The 21,740-nt window shown below is 40.1% G+C and overlaps 1 protein-coding gene across 2 annotated transcripts in view; it reads left to right on the plus strand.

The window, feature by feature from the left end:
- Positions 1–13,909, plus strand: part of LOC124546164 (aminopeptidase Ey-like) — a 225,205-nt gene extending 211,296 nt beyond the window's left edge. For both annotated transcript variants that reach the window (XM_047125016.1, XM_047125017.1), the window contains exon 18: positions 13,352–13,909. In XM_047125016.1, coding sequence (XP_046980972.1) covers positions 13,352–13,507 — 156 coding nt within the window. In that variant the 3' untranslated portion in view covers positions 13,508–13,909. The remainder of the gene's footprint in view (positions 1–13,351) is intronic.
- The last annotated feature ends 7,831 nt before the right edge of the window (positions 13,910–21,740 follow it).

Consider the following 21,740-nt stretch of genomic DNA (forward strand, 5'->3'; position numbering starts at 1 on the left):
CTTCATTTTCATGTGTTGGATCTATCTTCATGCTACAAGCAGCTTTTGGAAATTCAGGTTTTTCTTGGTTTGTAAATTTCAAGCTTAATGAAATTGTTGCATTTATGAAATAATTGTTGATGTAACTTGGCAAATGTTGTTTTTTAATATTGACATTATCAGTGTTTTTGAGAAGAAATCCTGGTATTCGCATCTCTTTTCTGTTTGTCTTCACAATACCCCATATGGCTTTTGATTTGTCATCAGAATGTCTTATTAAGTTCTCATCACTCATAAATTTTGCCTTGGCAATTACTTTTGGATATACCCTCTTGTAATTCTTAACATATTCTATGAACTGTGGATCTGTAGCTGTCTTCCATTTTTAATTTAGTCTCTTTAGAGTTCAACAATAAGTTTTGATGCCAGCTGTGATCCAAGAACTTGGCTTTGTATTGTGATGTGATGTGATTCTTGACAGCTTCTTTGGAAAGCACATTTCGAAATATCCCATGAAAATTGAAGAGAAAGTGTTATATGCATCATTTGTATTTGTTAGGTATAGCGCTTCTGCCCAGGACTCACTAGTTAGGATATTTCTATATTCTTTACAGTTTTCAGCGGAAAATTTTCTTTTGAATGTGAAGTACTCTTTTTTTCCTTGCAGTAGCATTGAAGGAATTTTGAAGACAAGAGCATTATGGTCTGATAATCCCAAATCAGAATTTCTTGTTTCTACTTCTGTGAATCGTACATTTGAAAATATATTATCTATAAGACTGTATGTATTATATGTTATTCTTGTGAGTTCGTGTATGTGTGAAAAAGACTGAAACTACATAACAGGTTTGGGTTCATGTATGTATGGAAACAGAATGAAACTACATAATAGATTTATGATAATCAAGTGGGGGTTTAGTTTGCTTGAACCTCCCATCACTGATCTGCACTTGTGGAGTATAGTAGAGCTTCATAAGGAAGACATGGAAGAGGCATTTGTGATTTTGTGTTCTTTATGAAGGGCAATAATCCCTAACTTCAAATGTGACATCCAGCAAGCACCAAAGAATATTATATTGCCCAACAGTAGCCTTTATTAACTTTTCAGATACTCCCACTTTCTGGACAGCTATAAAAATCCATACCAAGCCTACCGATCTGCATCTCACTGGATGATGCTTAGCATTATAGCTATCTAGGGATATCTACGGGGCATGCAGGGTCCACAAACAAGCTAGCTGCCTCTTTTTTCCCCAGGTTATAGGATGTTTCATGTAGTTACCCTGAGTATCATTGGGTTTAAACAGGAACAGTGGATCTGTTGCCATACCAGCCTCATGACCATCAAGCAGAAAGAATAATGTAATACCTGTAGTATCTTGCTGAACTGTTTTCTATGCAGATATCATGATGGGTAGTATTGTGTCCAATCTCTCTGTTTGACATCAACATATATCAAGAGCGTATCTGGTAATGTCATATTAAAGCATCCCCTGAAGCTATTTGTCTGTTGATGGTAGGCTGTTGTCATTCTGTGGGTGATGTTGCAGTGTGAAATCACACACAGGGTTCTCTGTGTTTCAAAATGATGCCTTCTACAAAAACTTTGACATTTTTGAAGCTTTGGCAGTCCGCACAGCTCTGGAGATCACGTAGCAAATCAGGTAGTTAGTGCAGACTGTTACCCACCAGTCCCCATCAGTCAATTTTGGGAACTACATTAAGAGGTATATTCCATTTTGATGGAATGGCACTGCTGCAGGCGGAATGGGTACCAGATACCCTGGAGATTATTGTGGCATGTGCTTCCATCATTGGCATTCTTTACAGTGGCTCACATAGTTTTTAATGTATTGGTAGAGACATGGCCAGTGATACCTGCATCTGATTGTCTGGAATTTTCACAAATCCCAGTTGTCCAGATTTTGGAGTATGATGGAAATACTTCAGGATATAGGTGAGCTGTGATGACAAAGAAACATTTCCACCATACTGGATTGTAGTTCCTCTAATACAATGCTCCTTTTATTAATCATAACTCTTCTTTGGTCCTTCTTCGAGGCTTCTATGGTTTTTATCAATGCTGGCTCTTCCATCTCTTCAGTGGCAATGCCATTTAATGCCACTAGATTAGATTAATAGCACTTTTCTTTCCACCCAGAGTCTTGCAGAAATTATTTTACATCTTTTGGCGTAATGACAGTGCCAAGCATGTACATATATAACTGTCTAATATATGCCAGAGAAAATCTGAAAAAATTGAACATGAGATGTGATGTGCATGCACACAGTACAAGAAACAGTCACCTGCTGGACTTGCCTTCCACAAGACTTGCTGTAGTCCATAATAACTATAAGTACTTAAGCATAAAATTTTTCAGTAAGTTACCATGCTCAGCTCATACAGTACCACTAAATAAATATAAGAATACATTGCAAACCTGGCTAAAAAACAACGAATTCTATACAACTGAAGAATTCTTAGAAACTAATCATCAAAATATATGTTTTACCTAAGTTATGAAGAAAATGTTTTGATATTATACAAGTTAGTTATTTACTGTGATTCTTTTCTTATGTGTGTATTTAATTACTGTATAAAACATTGTTTTACATAATGCTGAAGAAAAGGTCTTTAGTTCCTTTTCTCCCCTTTTTGTAACTATTTGAATATCGTACTGAAACTAAAACCCTCTGTAAACTTTGACGAAGCCAATTGTATGAAAAATACTGAAAGGCTAATAAAAATATTCTATTCTATTCTGTTCAATAGATCTATAGTGAGGAGACCCCCCAGGATGTAGAACTCTTCAGGAAAACGAGAATACACAATAAATATTTACAAAGAAAAACAAATATGCTAATTTACCTACCAGAGATACCAAGTGGAATGGTCCTCATGGATGTGGAATGAGTCAAAATAATTAAATATATTTTCATTTAAAAAATACTAAATGAGATGAGACAAAAAAATGTAAATGTTCAATACACTGAGATGTGTATGATAACTTCTACTGTAGCCATGCACCATCAAATGGGAACAACATTTGACAACACTTATTTAAAACCATTGCATTTCAGCACTGAATCCATACAGAAGTCAGAGTGTACTCATATTCACATTACTTGATATTATTAGTAACATATTCACATCAGTTGTTTCTACTAAGAAATTCATCAAAGCAGTAGATTTCATCCATGTTGCTGCTGTGTTCCACCAAAGAAATCCTTACAAGGCAGTTCATATCCCTGTCTCTGCATCTGCTTTTGTATACCACTGTGGTGTTGTAATCTTGAAGCCTGAGTGCCCATCTTGCTAGCTGATGTAAGCGATCCTTCCATCTTGTCAGCCAGCATGGAGAATGATGGTCCATCACAACAGTGAGTAACATGCCAAATAAATATAACAGGAACTTGTTGATGGCCCAAACAACTGCAAGGTAATCTTTCTTGGTTGTAGGGTAGCTAGTCTCAGATTAGGACAGTCCTCTGGAAGCATAAGCTATTTCCTTTTCAGCACCTTCCTAAATTTGCTCTAGAACTGCAACTATTACACAACTGCTAGTGTATGAAGATCTGTCTTGGAATTCTTGTCATACAATGATAGGACTGAAGAAGATGTTAGCACCTTCTTTTGGATAAGGAAATATCCTTCTTTCACTTCATTCCAGGAATTTTTGGCATCTCTCTGCAGTAGTTCTTGCAAGGGACGTGCCTTGGTACAAAAGTCCTCTGTGAATGACCAGTAGTATGAGCACATTCTTCACATTCTGAAGAAACTTCTGACATCATGAATGCATTGGGGAGTAGGTAAATCTGTGACTGCTCATATTTTCTTTGGACTATAACAAATTCCATCACCATTCACTAGATGTCCCTAAGATTTTTATTTCTTGTATGATGAAGAGGTAGTTGTCTGGATTTAGAAAGAGGCCTACCAGTACACAGGCAGCTCAGATATTCTTAAAGTATCTTTGAAAAAACAAGAGTATCATCAAAATGGCTAAGACATGTCAATCAAGGTTGTCATAGCTTTAAACTCATAGAGCCAATCAGAAGTTATGAAGGCAGTATTTTCCCAGTCAGCCTCATCAAACTCAATATGTTCATAGTTCATCTGCATGTCAGTAGTTGAGAAACGCTTTGCCCCTTTCAAGCAATCTAGGGTATTGTCAGTATGCAGCAATGAATAGCCATCTTTCAGCCATTGATAGTCAATAGAGAAATGCCATATGCTGAGCCCTCTTCATGCAGATCACAGGATAGGGCCAAGGATTCTCTGTAGGTTCAATGACATCATCTTGCAGCATCTTCTCCACTTTCTCCAAGATTATCCACAAATCAGCCGGTGATGCTCTGTATGAGTTCTGACTGATTGGTGAATGATGCCCAGTGTTGATATATAGTGTTTTACCAAGGGCTGCTTGGTTTCTCTTTTCTCCACTCTAGATTTAAAAGCATCTAAAAGTTGATGCACAACGGCTATTACTCGATGATATTGTTTCTTGGTTAGGCCAAGTCTTATTGGCAGTTCGGTAGCAGGTCTTCCCCTGTGTTGTCTCTAATGGTAATGGAGCAAGGTTCTTTGTCAGCACCACTAAGTAACTCTTCCTGGACTGGTTCAACTGTCCCTAAAAACATGTCTAATATATTTAGGAATGTGTTGCAGCTGCTCATGACAGTTAGCAGTCCACAGTTCTTGTTGAATGTCAGCAATAATTGCAATCACCACTGACATGTAGATTTCTTTCGTGAGCCTGAGTTGCTCTTTGCAACTGACAAAAGCTTTACAGTTGAACTGAGCATCCCAGTTGATGACTAGAGCTCATCTTGTTGATGATGGCATGATAACAATATCTTTAATGGTATACTACTACTCAGAACAATCTGTATTATGTATGCTTGTTGGAATAATTTTGACAATCTGGAGTTGTAATTTACCAGTCTATGACTGTTTGTGATGCCTGTAAGAATTTTAATCCAAGAATAATGTTATGACTACATTCTGGCAAAATGACAAATTTGGAGGGGTGTTTTCCATCATTGATATTGTGGTTCTGTCAGAATGACATATTTCCCATTTACACCCTCCTGAATAATCGCTTTTGTATCACAGAACATAGTCTTCTGTAGCTGACAACAATAAACATCTTAACATTACACAAAAAGGAAGCTCCTGAGTCAATTAGCACCTAAACAAGATGGTCATGAATTATGATGCCAATGAGATTTCCTGGCATCTTGGTGACTATCACAGTTGGAGCATTTGCTTAACCTCCAGAGATGGTTGCCTTACTTTGTTTTCCTGAAGTATGAAGCTAGGCAAGTGGCTGATGCATCAAAAGCGCTATGCGGAATGGCTACAGCATGTCGTGAAGTGACCTTGTTTGGAGTACAGTGATGGGCCATGTCCTCAGGTCGACTATATTCCTCTGCAGCTAACTGGTGTGAACAGATCTGTTTTGATACTTCACATCTGGGAGCAGAGTAGCTGTCGAACACTTGTCTTCTTTCTTTGCAGTTGCTCACAATGCGTCCTCGTCATCCACAGTGGAAATACACTACCTTGTTTTCTTCTGACCTTCAAATTTCTCTTCCTCTATGAATTATTACATTTGGTGTAGAAGTTAGTTACATGGGTTTTGTCACGTGCTAAGTTGTCATTTGATGACTGTAGCGTAGGTCTGAGCTGGCCAAGTCCATTCTCCCTGGTATGTTTGGCTGGTGGTGGAGAATTGTGGTAAAAACTGAAACATCTATTCTTCAGCATCCTCTGATACCTCCTGATATATGGCGTTGACATTTCTAGCTGCCATACAAGGATCTATATTTTTCCTTATCATCTGCCGTATGAAGGAAGGGAGCACATGATGGTCTTCTGCAACTGCTACTATCCTCTTGGTGGTCCGGATCCTTCCGTGCCACCTCCCTGTCAATTCAACTGTGGTGAAGATCCCTGGAATGCTTCTTCCTGGCTCCACCACTGCTCCACATTCACTGCATACAAGAAAGGAAAACACACATTTCCTTTTTCCTCTACATTTATCCTTACTCAATTTACTCATGAGCATCTTTTGTTCAACTCTTTTTTTCTATTGTATTTCCTTGGTTCCCTGGCACCAGTTGGCGATTTTTGCTGTTATTGTGACTACTTGTACAAGAAGATCTTGATACATATATTCTGCAACTTCTTTCAATAAGTGTGTGATATTGTTAGCTCCTGTAGTAGAATTCATGATGTGGCCTAGGGCCAATATTTGGTATGTACAACTGAGTCCTTTCCCATGATGTTGAGCTCTAGTCTTCAATTGCTCTTCTGCTAAACAGACTTGCTGCTGGTTGCTGCTAAATGTTTTCTTGAGTTCACCCTAGAATTTTTCCAACTATTGAGTTCCTTCTCATTGCTCTCGAACCACAACTGGGCCATGCCATGTGAGTAAAAGTACACATTTGCCAAACACATCACATCATCCCACTCATTTGGAGTGTATTTTTCCTTCTTTTCCTGCTGTTGTTTATTTTGTAAGACTTGTGCATTAGCAGGAAGTTGTGTCCCTGGCTGATATAACAGGGAAACATTTTTCTGACCCCAACACACCACCAGTTGAAAGTTGTATTGCCTTTATCCTCTTGGTGATCTGGATCCTTCTGTGCCAACTCCCTGTCGATCCAACTGTTGTGAAGATCCCTCAAATGCTTTTGCAAATTCTCTCTATTGTGCTACTAAATAAATAGCCACACTTCTCACAAATAGGGGAATATTTTGCCTAACATTTTCATTACTATTTTTCGCAACACAACTAACAATTGCTATGGTAACACCACTCTCTTGAGTACATTCAAATATCCATACACGCATACTGTATAAACTGAGAGAAAACCAGAAAATCAACTACCATTCTTCAGTTGTTCATTATTCCCTTGTTGGTGTGTCATTTACTCCATGGCTCTCAGATTCAGGCACTTGTTGCATCATGGCACAAATAACTCTCAGACAACCAGTGGTTTTAGTAATTTTTACTGGTCCACTTCTCCCCTGCTCCACCACTGTTCCACATTCACTGCTTACAGAAAAGGAAAACACACGGTTTCCCTTTCCCTCTACATTTATCCTTATTCAATTTACTCCTGAGCATCTTGTGTTGACTGCTTTCCAATGGTGTGTTGGGATGTTTACAAATATTCCGAAACACTACACATTGTAATTGGTGACTCAGTCAAACCCTTACCAGACCAGCATCTCCAAAAAACAATGATGGATGCCTGATGTGCAGCGACTTTATTGCTGTTTTGGAATCCATCTGTCTCCTGAATATACAGATCTTAGGAGTGATATAATGCTTGGAATTCCAGGTCCTGACTGTGTAGGTGAAGGCTTTTACATTGTGTAATTGGAGTCATGGCGATGGTGATGTTTTGAAGTACTTGGCTTCTCCACTAAACTACATTGTAGAGGTTTTGAAGTATCTGGCTTCTCCACCAAACAGTATTACATCTAAACACAATCAGGACTAAATATAAAAGCAAGTTTATCAGTGAAGTTGAACACACAGTACTGAAAGCAAGTTTATTACTGACACCAAAGTACTATAAGAACAGAACTGACCTCCTGGACAGAGAGTGCAGCTATTTATACAAACATTGAACTGTCCAGCATGCTGTTGTTATACAAACATAAAATATTTCAGAATTTACAAACATCAGATATTTCACGAACTTCCCAGAAATGATCAATGCTAAATAACGAATAGTTGCTAGTGGCTGTATTTAAACTGGTAACTTGCAGCACTGCAACCAGTACCATTAACCACTGCACCACATTGCATGCACTATGTCTCATGGCAATATGTTTTGGAGGAACTTTAACAAGCAAATTATATTTCATTCATTTTGAGGTATACTCCTGGAAATTGGTAGAACAATTTTATGCTGATGGAGTGATACTTGCGCGAGTTATATGTATAGTATTTATTGGTGACTATTCTGTTCTGGAATAGTGTTAACCAAGCCCCAGGTATGGCTTTTAGTACATTCAAAAGAAGAATACTGAGAGAGTTATTATTCAATAAGTTATGAAATACATGTTTTTCTGAAAGCAAGTCGGTTTTATTCAGTATTCCAATACCTTACTGGGAGGCCTGTTTGCCTGCATAGTACCACTCTACTGTTTGACATATGACCCAATGTCTTCTTGTATCTATAAATCTCCCTCATCCAACACTGCTCCCTATGGAGTGCATCCTTCATTGGGCCAAACAGATGGAAATTGGAAGGCATGAGATCTGCACTGTAGGGTGGATGAGAAAGAACAGTCCAATGAAGTTTTGTGAGCTCCTCTCCGGTCTGCAGACCTGTGTGAGCTTCTTTTGTCACAGGGAAGAAGTTCATTTGCAATTTGGTAGTGACAAACATGTTGAAGTTGTTTCTTCAATTTCTGGAGGATCTACATGGAAATTAAATTTATGTCCTATGTTGTTACTGTGTAAATCATAGATCATATCAAACTGATTTTTATTACCAGAACTAAAACTGTTTAAGTAGTACATGTACACTCCTGGAAATGGAAAAAAGAACACATTCACACCGGTGTGTCAGACCCACCATACTTGCTCCGGACACTGCGAGAGGGCTGTGCAAGCAATGATCACACGCACGGCACAGCGGACACACCACGAACCGCGGTGTTGGCCGTCAAATGGCGCTAGCTGCGCAGCATTTGTGCACCGCCACCGTCAGTGTCAGCCAGTTTGCCGTGGCATACGGAGCTCCATCGCAGTCTTTAACACTGGTAGCATGCCGTGACAGCGTGGACGTGAACCGTATGTGCAGTTGACGGACTTTGAGCGAGGGCGTATAGTGGGCATGCGGGAGGCCGGGTGGACGTACCGCCGAATTGCTCAACACGTGGGGCGTGAGGTCTCCACAGTACATCGATGTTGTCGCCAGTGGTCGGCGGAAGGTGCACGTGCCCGTCGACCTGGGACCGGACCGCAGCGACGCACGGATGCACGCCAAGACCGTAGGATCCTACGCAGTGCCGTAGGGGACCGCACCGCCACTTCCCAGCAAATTAGGGACACTGTTGCTCCTGGGGTATCGGCGAGGACCATTCGCAACCGTCTCCATGAAGCTGGGCTATGGTCCCGCACACCGTTGGGCCGTCTTCCGCTCACGCCCCAACATCGTGCAGCCCGCCTCCAGTGGTGTCGCGACAGGCGTGAATGGAGGGACGAATGGAGACGTGTCGTCTTCAGCGATGAGAGTCGCTTCTGCCTTGGTGCCAATGATGGTCGTATGCGTGTTTGGCGCCGTGCAGGTGAGCGCCACAATCAGGACTGCATACGACCGAGGCACACAGGGCCAACACCCGGCTTCATGGTGTGGGGAGCGATCTCCTACACTGGCCGTACACCACTGGTGATCGTCGAGGGGACACTGAATAGTGCACGGTACATCCAAACCGTCATCGAACCCATCGTTCTACCATTCCTAGACCGGCAAGGGAACTTGCTGTTCCAACAGGACAATGCACGTCCGCATGTATCCCGTGCCACCCAACGTGCTCTAGAAGGTGTAAGTCAACTACCCTGGCCAGCAAGATCTCCGGATCTGTCCCCCATTGAGCATGTTTGGGACTGGATGAAGCGTCGTCTCACGCGGTCTGCACGTCCAGCACGAACGCTGGTCCAACTGAGGCGCCAGGTGGAAATGGCATGGCAAGTCGTTCCACAGGACTACATCCAGCATCTCTACGATTGTCTCCATGGGAGAATAGCAGCCTGCATTGCTGCGAAAGGTGGATATACACTGTACTAGTGTCGACATTGTGCATGCTCTGTTGCCTGTGTCTATGTGCCTGTGGGTCTGTCAGTGTGATCATGTGATGTATCTGACCCCAGGAATGTGTCAATAAAGTTTCCCCTTCCTGGGACAATGAATTCACGGTGTTCTTATTTCAATTTCCAGGAGTGTATTTGTAAGTGAGTGTAAAAATGTCAGGATCTTTAAGATGGTTTCTGTGAAACATGCATACACTTTGCACAATATCCTTACTACTCGCATCTGCTGAAAGTAAAATTTGTTTTTCTTTAGGTACAGTTAACAAAACAAAACTGTTCATATAGAAAACAGTCCAATTCTGTATTGGGCATTCTCGGCATGCACAGCTACATCACAGACTGTGGCAACACCTTCACCCCATTAATGGATTATAGTAGCAACATATTATCTTATCAGAGGAATGTACTACGTACAGCATTGGAGATTCACTCCTAATAAACATTATACATGAAGTATACGATGTCAACAGTGACTGCGAAATGTGTAGTGATTTGGCCAGGAGCCGTAGATGCGTTTCATAGGACTTACTGGTGTTGTGCAAGTAGTTCATCGTCAAAGTGTCTGATATTCATTCATTCTGTCAGAGTGCTTCGTCATCATCTACGCAATCGGAGTTTGGTTCTGCCATCTCAAAATTTTAAACGAAATTCATCCAAGTTATTTCAAGGGAATCTGTTTTATAAAAGAGAGAAAATATTATTATTTCGTGGTGTAAGAGTCTAGATCAATTAGATTTCTAGCAAAATTTTGCCTTTTATGAAGCTCATATTTCACATGTAGCAGAGACTAACTAATTGAATAAACAGGCAATTCTCTGGCAATAATGACACTGGTAATAATATACATTTCTTTTTCAAATTACACACTCAAATGTAAGTGCCAAACTCAACAGCAGTCATTTTGGCTTTTCATTTGGGAACTCCAAAATTCATTATAATTCTCAAATTCGAAAACATCCAGGTCCAAATCAAGTTTCCATAGAGAAAGTTTCGCCTGCATGCATAAAAGTTCTCATAAAAACAATAGACAGAATGGGCATGTAGATGTCGCAGGAAAGAAATCATCAAGCTGAAATTGAGTAAAAGAGAATATATGTTAAACGAAGTGCTCCTAAATATTGATCTCTTAGTGAAATTACAAATACTGGTATGTTGGGAAAAATAAATTCATCTATTCAGATTAATGATTCTGAATAAGACATTTAAATTCTGTCAAGGAATATTTGTTAAAATCTGGCTGGAAGTGTATAATGATCCAAAAGAGATAAGCAGGTACAAAACTTCAAGACCATCCAGTTGACAGGACAAGCGTAGAATTTGGTTCTCCAGTGGAAGTTACGATACATTTTTCCCTAATTTTCAAGGAAAATAGAAGGCAATAGTTTCCGTGATTTGTGGGTGCAGAACTGCAGATGTCACACGAAGGAATGCATTATGCTTTGTCTTACGGCAACTAGAATTCAGTTGGAGAAAATTACTATTTATGTTCTGATTTGACACTGTTTTTAATTTACTCAACAGATATTATCATTACTGAAAATGTTTCTGAATACAGAGGAAAGGCTTCTGTTATTAGAGAGTTCACTAATGTGAGACAGCTACATTCTGACTAAAGTAAGTGCACTGATGCAAACTGTACACAAACGAAGGTACCCAAGTTTAGCAATCGCCCCAGAACACAATTCCATACTAACACAATCTGAAAATATGCAAAATAAACCAACACTCTTGTCCCTAGAAAAACATATTGAGAATTGTATCTGAGAACAAAACGTAGTGAACTGAGCTTCTTGATTATTTTATCTATGCATTTATTCGGTATCATGTTGTCACCCAATTGAACCCGAAGGAGATTCACAAAGGGTGTTTCAGTTAGAGTATGAGCATTAATGACTTCTTCTGGTGCTAGCAATTCTTTTCTACTTGTTTTGAATCACATAATATGAGTCACTGTGAGATTAAGACTTAAAATTTTAGCTGTAAACCACTTGTAGGCCTGTTAAGCTATCTTATGAGCTGTGTTCGGTAATATTGCATTTAGACATTTGATTAGTACGCTTGTGTTGTCAGCAAGCATTACAACGTTGAACCACCCTTTAAAGCCATTGGAATATATAGGTTAAGAAAATAGGAGTCTTCAGTACTGGTCTTTGTGGTAACTAGGCTAATTTCTTATGTTCTTCCATGCTGAGGTTAGGTCCATGCTTTGAGACACGCTGCTGTCGGTTGAGAAGGCGACACTCCATCCTTATAAAAAGAATGCCGTCAACGCAATAACACTTGTGTAATATTTGTATGCCATTAATATGGAATTATTTACCAGACACATTAAAATGTGCCTTTGTTTTCCCCTTTTATAAGAAAGATGTTTTAGTGGATATCTGGCCAATCCTACTCTTTACATTGTTGAGGAAGTATTTACATGAGGGCTGTTGTGTATCTATGCAACAATAAGACACTTAGTCAACCATGTTCTGAGATTTCAAAGTTGCTGTTCTGGAGCAGTTATTTATACATTCACAGAGCACATAATAAAATTTTAAAATAAAAAAAGTCACCAACTAGTATCTTTTATGACTTATCAAAGGCAGAACGCTACTCTAGGAAATTTGAATAATATAATGAAGGTGCCACATCTTCAGCACAAGAACAATCAAACTGACTCCTGTATTTCACACGGTTTGATCATAGGTGTTCCTGGTTTACTTTGGTATTCCACCATATTATTTAAATCTGCAAACAGAACTAGTCCTTGCTGCAGATGAGGTAAAGCAAACTGTCAAGCCAACATCACCTGTGATTAAGAACTTGTGCCTCTTACATCCTTCGCATATACATGTCACTGCATTGATGAATATCTTAACAACTGTAACATGATGCTCTGACAGAGAAAAGAACATCATGATGAATTTTACATATTTCTCATCAGTGCATTTTTATTTTTTATTTAAATGGACTTGTAGTCCAGGTACAAAGGTTTTGTTGGGTCTCTTTGCCACAAATAAAAGATGCCCACTAAGTTGGCTATTGGGAGTTGCCCTGATATCATGTGAACTTCATTGTACCTGCATAGTTTCAACTGATTTTCACAGAAACTTGTCTTTGTTACATTATGTTTTATTTCAGTGATTTTAATATTTTTCTGTTTCATAATCTTATAAGTTACTAACAGGAGAATGTAAGTAAAATGACTAAAAATGACCTAGCAAAGATGTGTCAACACAAATTTGCACGCAGACTGAACTTGATGATAATGAGCTTGTAACCCGTATTTGCTTTGTGGCCCTAGTATCAACATTCCATCTTAGTCAAATACTATGGATGCTACTTGTTTTTAACAATGTTATGCAGTGACAGGGTATAATATTAGTTAATTTATGAACTGACATATTACAATAGCAGGCAAACTGTAGTCTTTTTTGTCAAGCCATTATATCGAATGCCAACCATAAGAAGGTGTGTTAAGTTATTGAAAGAGCGAGGATTGCTGACAATTTTAGACTGCGTTCATCATTTGAAGGTCGCTTTTTCAGGTGGCTGGATTTTACTCAGCGCGCCAGCGTGACACCCCACGTCTGCTTTCATTAGTGAGCGACGCTATGAGGAACATTGTCGATAACAGCAAGTGGTACGATCGCAGCTTGCCGCAGATCGAGACTTGGATCCGTCGATATCTCAGTGACGACTGACTGTGAATATTTGGAAATTTTATTAAACTGATAACCAAATACGCTTTTAAGGACGCATGTGTTACGAAGTATATCATAAAATCAATACAGAAATGATGATCACGTCGTTTATATGTAAAGACTTACGTGTAGTGTTTTCGATAACTGCAAGTGGTACTATAGCAGTTTGACGTAGATCAAGACTTGGATCCGCCGATATCTCAGTGGCAATTGACTGTCAATATTTGTAAATTTTATTAAATTTATTAGTAAATACGTTGCTAAGGAAGTATATGCTAAGAAGTGTACCATAAAATCAATACAGAAATAATTATAATGTCGTTTATATGTAAAGACTCAAGTGTATTGTTTTGCAAATCCTTCATCTGTACATAAATAAATTATGAACTGATTTTCAGTGAATTTATCTGATTTGAAGCTTTTATTATTCAGTATGTTTACAAAGAGCAGTAAAAACTGTCTTTTGTAACTGTTTGTGCGTTTTCACATAACAAAAAAATTCACAATAATGTACCAATGGCAAAATGCATGGAAACAGACACTTAAGAAAAAAGAATCAGTTTATTTCGAAATTCGTCTCAAGGTATATATATCAGGGCCGGCCAGAAATTCTGCACGCGTGCGGTGCTCCTGCACATGTGCAACTACCGGGTCGCAGCGTGCACGTCGCAACCGTCAGCATTTCATGTAGTGCATGTTTCTACGCACAGATGTCCCTTTATCCACTTGCTGGGATACTTTGTACCGGCACATTCTAGTGCTCTTTCCACAGCTTGCAAGCCAACCATGGGAAGGTATTTAGCGTATTAAACATTTAAAATACTGTCACAGTCTACTCATTGAGACGCCTACTTTTATGTTAACAGTTTAACCCAGTAAGACAAATAACACAGTTAACAACCGTGGGGGTTTATTAGGTAGCTTGACTGACGGCACGTAAATACGCGTAATGTCTTTGATCTAGTATTTAAGAAAGAGAGCACTTAGCGACTTCCAGCGAACCTTATTCATGACTTCAAATAACATTAAACTAATGCACGGTTTCCTTTAACCAATTCTCGGTGTCCTCAAATACACCCACACAATTTCTGTCTCAATGACCTCTGAACAGAATGATAACCGCAAACCTCTCGATGATCACCTGTTATTTCGATACCATTATTGCTATATCTTTCATCAGTTCCGTCTGAAATGTACCACATAAACAGGGAAGTGGAGCCGCTGCCGCCGCCGCTCATTTAGGACACATGTCTAATAACAGATGTCGCTGTCGCTCACTGTCGCACACGTGCGCACGTGTGCCGCACGTCTGCACACTGCAGCGTTTGGCCAGCCCAGCAATATATCAAAAAGGCTAACTATTGCCGTTCGATTACGTAATTAATTTGTAGGTGTAAAATCCGACGTCATTGGTCACAGATATGTGATTATTACACTATGTGCGACATTCAGCTGTTTATCATGATCTCGGGTGGCAAAGTATGATCGACAGCAAAGACTTCCTGTTGTTTAATGTTGCGAACCTTACATTATTTTAGCACACTCCCCAACCTCTTCTTATGGAACTTCTTTCTCGAAGAGCTGCAGTTACTGCTGGGAGTTAAGAGTACAAATTCGACACAAACTCTCAAAATAAATACAAGGCTTCTCATTAACAGTTGCCGGCCGCGGTGGTCTCGCGGTTAAGGCGCTCAGTCCGGAACCGCGCGACTGCTACGGTCGCAGGTTCGAATCCTGCCTCGGGCATGGATGTGTGTGATGTCCTTAGGTTAGTTAGGTTTAAGTAGTTCTAAGTTCTAGGGGACTGATGACTACAGATGTTAAGTCCCATAGTGCTCAGAGCCAATAGCCATTAACAGTTTCTCGTAGCCTATATTGTACTCTTTTTTACAATAACGTGCGTTACGAAGTTGTTGCATTATGTAGAACACCAGAAAAATATAGATAAGGACAAAGTCCAGAAACGTTCTGTCTTCATCAACAGACGTCAGTTGAACGTATCTATTAAACAAGTTTTCTCTTACCCGCGTGAAGTCAGAGGCACAGTCACGACCGCTCTTCGTCTATGGCGCACAGTATATCTCCATGGCAGGAACAGACGATATGGAATATGCCGCCGACCACCAGATGCCGCGAACGTGGTATGACGTATATCGTCATTGTGAGTTGGCAGATATGCTGTCCCTACCCATCCCATTATATACGGGCATAAATAAAACATACATCCAAACGGTAGATTATCTAAGACATTACGAAAACAGTTTTTGTGTAGTGGCGATCATCATTCGTAGGTTTGAAAAATGCTTGTTCAACACATCACTTCATCAAAGTAATATGTTAGTCTGCAAATGCTTGTATTGTTAAATGAGACAATCTATATACTGGTGAAGAAATACACTCTCGTGTAACACTACGAGTTTATGTTCATAACACAAATAATATTAATTAAAAAAAGGGAAGATTAGAGTTTAACGTCCCGTCTACAACAAGGTCATAAGAGACTGAGCAATTACTCGGAACGTTGCAAGGACGGGGAAGGAAATCGGCCATGTCATTTCGAAGGAGTCATCCCTGCAATTTACTCGGGCGATTTTGGGAAATGACGGAAAACCTAAATGTGGGTGGCCTTTCAAATGTAAGCTGCTGTTAAACAGTTGCCAAGAATACATATGAGGAGTTAAAGAATTTCTACTGGATAAGTAGCTAGAGCTGTGAATGCTTGATGACAGTCTCTCCATTCAGACATCCATCAACAACAGAAGATAAAGCACCTATACGATAAATCAAATTAAAATTATTTCATTTGCTCTCAGTAATAATTAAGTCATCTTAGATGCTACAGACTGCACTTACCAGTGTCAACTCTTGCGTTGCGTGTTGATGGCAGTTCGTTGATTTCGGTGGTGGCCATTTGGGTGTTAGTACACGGTAGCCATTGAGAATCGCTGAATATAATTACTTGTTTCGGCAGAGGATACGAGTTTATCAGTGGCGGATTTAAACATTTTGCGCCCCTAGGCACACCATATTGTGTGCGCGCCCCCCCCCCCCCCAAATACATGTTTTAAATAATAACTATTACCCGATCACTTCACAATTGCCGTTTTGGGTGGGAGCGCTGTGAGCTGTTTCCGTATTCTGCTATTTGTTGTTCTGAAGGACATGCCAGCGGTCTCGTCGCGCTCCCTATACTTCGTGCACGACAGCGGATAAAACAAACTTAAAACTGCATTGTGTTACCACATTCTTCTGTCGAAAGACAACAGAAACGAACACAAAGAAAATAACTTTTTTTATGGCCTAAAAATTCAGCAGAGCGGTAGGAGACAACGGATTTTTGTTATGCATTCACTTTTAGTATGTTCTTTTACACGAAACCGTTGAAAATGAAAATAAAAAAGTTTTGTTACGATCTAAAAAGTGAAGCGAACGTCTCATACATTAGAAATTAATACGCACTTTTACAGAGATGCGTTCAAAATTAAACTGTCGTTTTATGATCTAATAACCTGAATGTGTAGCAGATAAAAAAAACACGTTTGGTATTAATACCTGAAGCTATAGGAAAGCATAAGAAATGACAATGAAATAGAGATTTCGGTGCACGAACTAATAACTAAATACAGGCGAATAGGGAACTGGATTTGCTATTACGTAATTTTACAGTCTAGTGTGGGAAAATCAAATTTATTTTATAATCTAATAGTTAACGTGTAAAGCATTAGGGTCTGTGTAGCTAGATGCTGCATAATAAGTGTACACAATACCTTTAATCCAAGTAAGGGCTGAACAGTTTTGTACTGCAACTACTGCTCTCACCATAGCTCTTCGTAACGGTATTAGCAAAGCCAGAATGAGATTTTCACTCTGGAGCGGAGTGTGCGCTGATATGAAACTTCCTGACAGATTAAAACTGTGTGCCCGACCGAGACTCAAACTCGGGACCTTTGCCTTTCGCGGGCAAGTGCTCTACCATCTGAGCTACCGAAGCACGACTCACGCCCGGTACTCACAGCTTTACTTCTGCCAGTTTGGTATTAGGAAAGGTTTTACTTATTTATCGACAGAACTGAAATACGTTATTTATTAATACTTTTTCATCTGAGCGTACTTTCTGATAACGTATATTTCCGCGATAGCTATACATTTCAGCAGACGCCAAGAATTTGCATCAGTTGTAACATACAACAGTATCAGTATAACTTGACTGTACAGCGCCTGGGTCATTCGGGTATTGTTTAGTATTGTCGGGCGCCTGCGGTCACGCCTGCACGTAAACGAGGTTTAGTTCCGCGCTCTGCCATCGGCAGTTGTAAAATAAACAGGTATACGTAAATCTTCAGGTTTTGGCGGCGCAAAGACTGTTCCATTAAGTTTCGGGCGTGCAGCCGCAAGAAATCTCCTTCTTCTTCTAATATTTCGGCTGTATAACGTTCAGCCATCTTCAGAGTGAGCCGCAACACTGTCTTGCTGAACGTTACACAGCCGAAATATTAGAAGAAGAAAGAGATTTCTTGCGGCTGCACACCCGAAACTTAATGGAACAGGTAGTACGTAGTTTGTAAATCCAATGAATGTGCTCTAAGTCACAATAAAAATCGCATTATAATCTAAAATTTTTAAAACTAATATGAATAAATAAACAAACTCACTAGTCAGCAAAGTTTGTGCCTGGCTTTGACGGCAGAAAACTTGTTGACCATATCTTCATAGTTCAGACGGTTATCAGTTACGAGGTCGGCTTCGATGTGAAGAATGGACAAGGCGTAGAACGTATACTATGTGATCAAAAGTATCCGGACACCTGGCTGAAAACGACTTAAAAGTTCGTTGCGCCCTCCATCGGTAATGCTGGAATTCAATATGGTGTTGGCCCGCCCTTACCATTGATGACAGCTTCCACTCTCGCAGCCATACGTTCAGTCCGGTGCTCGAAGGTTTCTTGGGGAACGGCAGCCCATTCTACACGGAGTGCTGCATTGAGGAGAGGTTCAATGTCTGTCGGTGAGGCCTGGCACGAAGTCGGCGTTCCAAAACATCCCAAAGGTGTTCCGTAGGATTCAGGTCATGACTGTGCAGGCCAGTCCATTACAGGGATGTTATTGTAGCGCATTATGAAGGGTGATCGATTGTGTTGAAAGGTGCAATCGCCATCCCCGAATTGCTCTTCAACAGTGGGAAGCAAGAAGGTCCTTAAAACATCAATGTAGGCCTGTGCTATGATAGAGTCTCGCAAAACAAAGAGGAGTGCAAGCCCCCCCCCCCCCCCCCACCAGCATGAAAAATACCACCACACCATAACATCACCGCCTCCGAATTTTACTGTTGGCACTAAACACGCTGGCAGATGAAGTTCACGGGCATTCGCCATACCCACACCCTGCCATCGGATCGCCACATTGTGTACCGTGATTCGCCAATCCATACAACGGTTTTTCACTGTTCAATCGTCCAATGTTTACGCTCTTTACACCAAGCTAGGCGTCCTTTGGCATTTACCGGTATGATGTGTGTATTATGAGCAGCCGCTCGACCATGAAATCCAAGTTTTCGCACCTCCCGCCTAACTGTCATAGTACAGGCGGTGCCTAACTGTCATAGTACAGGCGGTGGATCCAGATGCAGTTTGGAATTCCTGTGTGATGGTCGGGATAGACGTCTGCCTATTACACATAACGACCCTCTACAACCGCCGGCGGTCTCTGTCAGTCAACAGACGAGGTCGGCCTGTACGCTACTGAGCAGTACGTGTCCCTTCACATTTCCACTTCACTATCACATCGGAAACAGTCGAACTGGGGATGTTTATGAGTGCTGAAATCTCGCGTACAGAAGTATGACACAAATGACACCTAATCACTTGACCACGATCGAAGTCCATGAGATCCGCGGAGCGCCCCATTCTGCTCTCTCACAATGTCTAATGACTACTGAGATCACCTACTTGGCAGTAGGTGGCGGCGCAATGCACTTAATATGAAAATCGTATGTTTTTGAGGCTGTCCGGATACTTTTGATCACATAGTGTAGGTACGATTTAATCTTTTAAGAGCCGAAAACGAACGTTCTGCTGAACAATTTGTATGTGTCGTACATAGAAATTTTCTAAGAGCAATGTCAACATTCGGAAACACGGACTGTAACCTCTCTTTTCGTAAAAATTTACTCATTTCGACTAGTATATCACTAATCTCTGAAGATTTCAAAAGTTCCAAGAAATGTCCACATTCAATAGGGAAGGAAGGCTCTAAATCTGTGTCATATGACGCTTGGAGTTTTGCTGCACGTTCAGTAATGTCGACAGGTGAGCTGTTCTTAAGGTTACTGAAAACTACAGTGTTCTATAGCTTTCCTTCCTCCTCACTGATTCGGAGTACAAGTTGTCAAGTACTGGGAGAAATGTTTCGACTCTAAATTTTTCGCTTCCAGTCAGAAAAACTTCTTCACAGAGCCCGCTTCTTCGTCATCATGAAGTTTGCGTTTTCGTGATCTTTTATAGGTGCATTCATGGTCTATATCGGTCACAATCTGCTTGGATTTATTTTCATAATAGTCGAACATTCCACGAATAGATGCAACAAATCATACAAGTGATTCATATAATTCATGCCTTATTTTAGTATCAATATTCACACTTTGCAATTTCAGATTTACACTATTAAATCTCTGGAGTATGTCCTTCCAAAACTGTCATCATGAATACTGTATCTAGCCTGCTGAGTTGATTTAATAAAGCTGAAGCCTCATTTCGCACAAGTGGTTCTTCAAATGTATTATTGGCAATATGTGTGAGGGCATTGATAACGCCCTCCTAGTTTTCATATAGACTTACACACGCTTCCTCGCTTGCGGACCAACGTGTTTTTGATAAATTTTTTACCGTTTTGCTTGCTTCCCGGTGTCATGAAAGAAAGAAGTTTAACCCAGCAGAGAAAAAATTATAAAGGTTTTGCACTACATTGAAAAATGAACATACTTCCCGACAACCGATTGCAGTACTAGTACCGGCTAAATCCAAAGAATGTGTTGCACAAGGCACATAATGCGCTTTCGGATTTCGTTATTTAATGCGTGCCTGCAAACCAGTGTAGGTTCCTGACATATTGCTTGCATTGTCGTATGACTGACCTCTACAGTTAGTAATATCAATGTAATTTGTAGACAGGACCTTTAGTACGGCTTCAGCTAAGTTTTCGGACAGTGTCCCGGGTTTGGTAAAAACAGAAGGAAACGTTCAACAGGTTCACCATTCTCGTTCACGTATTGATATGAAAGATAATTGATCAATATGTGAAATGCCCACGGTAGAATCCACTATTATAGGGAACTATTTGGCCTGTTTTATTTCACTTATGATAATGCTTTTTATTCGTTCAGAAAGAAGCTGTATTATTTCATCACAGATTGTTGAAGAAAGATAACTTGTATGTACCTGCCCTGGATTTCCATAACGTTCAATGTACTCTGCGAGAAAAGGATCGGACTCGGCTATAAGTTCATGAGACATCATAAATTGACCATTATGTAATGAATGGAATATTTCATCGTGTGTCCGTAGGGGAAGTTCACGACCTGTTAGCTTCTTGACTACTGCAAACACCCTTTTCAACATGCTGCGCCGGTACATTTTTTCTGTCTCATCATATGACTCGAAATGGTTATCTGCTGTTCCAAGTGAATTTTTTTTTGTTAAGAGTGATAACACAGAGTTTTGTGTTCAAGGGAATTCTCACGATGAGGTAAAATGTTAGAAATTTTTTCCAATCTGCAGTAGGCCTACCATTAGCAGCCTTGCCTCCCAACAGAATACATGGTGCACAATACTAGAAAATCACACAGAGTTGATTCACCAGTTAAGAGTTTACGCTAAAATACATTTTTGTTCAAATATCTGGTTTTATCGCCTATTGATCTTCCTGAATTAGAAAAATCACCGTTACGATTTTGATTAATGCCACGTTGTAAGAAACTGTGGATTGTTGATTCATTGACACACCATTCTGCAGGATCGTCACTAACGAGGTTATTTCTTTTTGTAATGTTTGACTCGACACTTAGTTTTTCGTGAAACTCGAAATCAGGAACAATTTGCTTTTCTTCATTTTGAACTTTTGTTTCGTCTGTATTTACTTCTTTTACAATAGCTGCATTGCCAGAAATATCACCCATACTACTTGAACTCAAAAGTCGAACCAGCAGCATTTTTTCCGAACTCAAAAGTCGAACCAGCAGC

Source organism: Schistocerca americana, chromosome 1 (assembly GCF_021461395.2).
Source record: "Schistocerca americana isolate TAMUIC-IGC-003095 chromosome 1, iqSchAmer2.1, whole genome shotgun sequence".
NCBI lineage: Eukaryota > Metazoa > Arthropoda > Insecta > Orthoptera > Acrididae > Schistocerca > Schistocerca americana.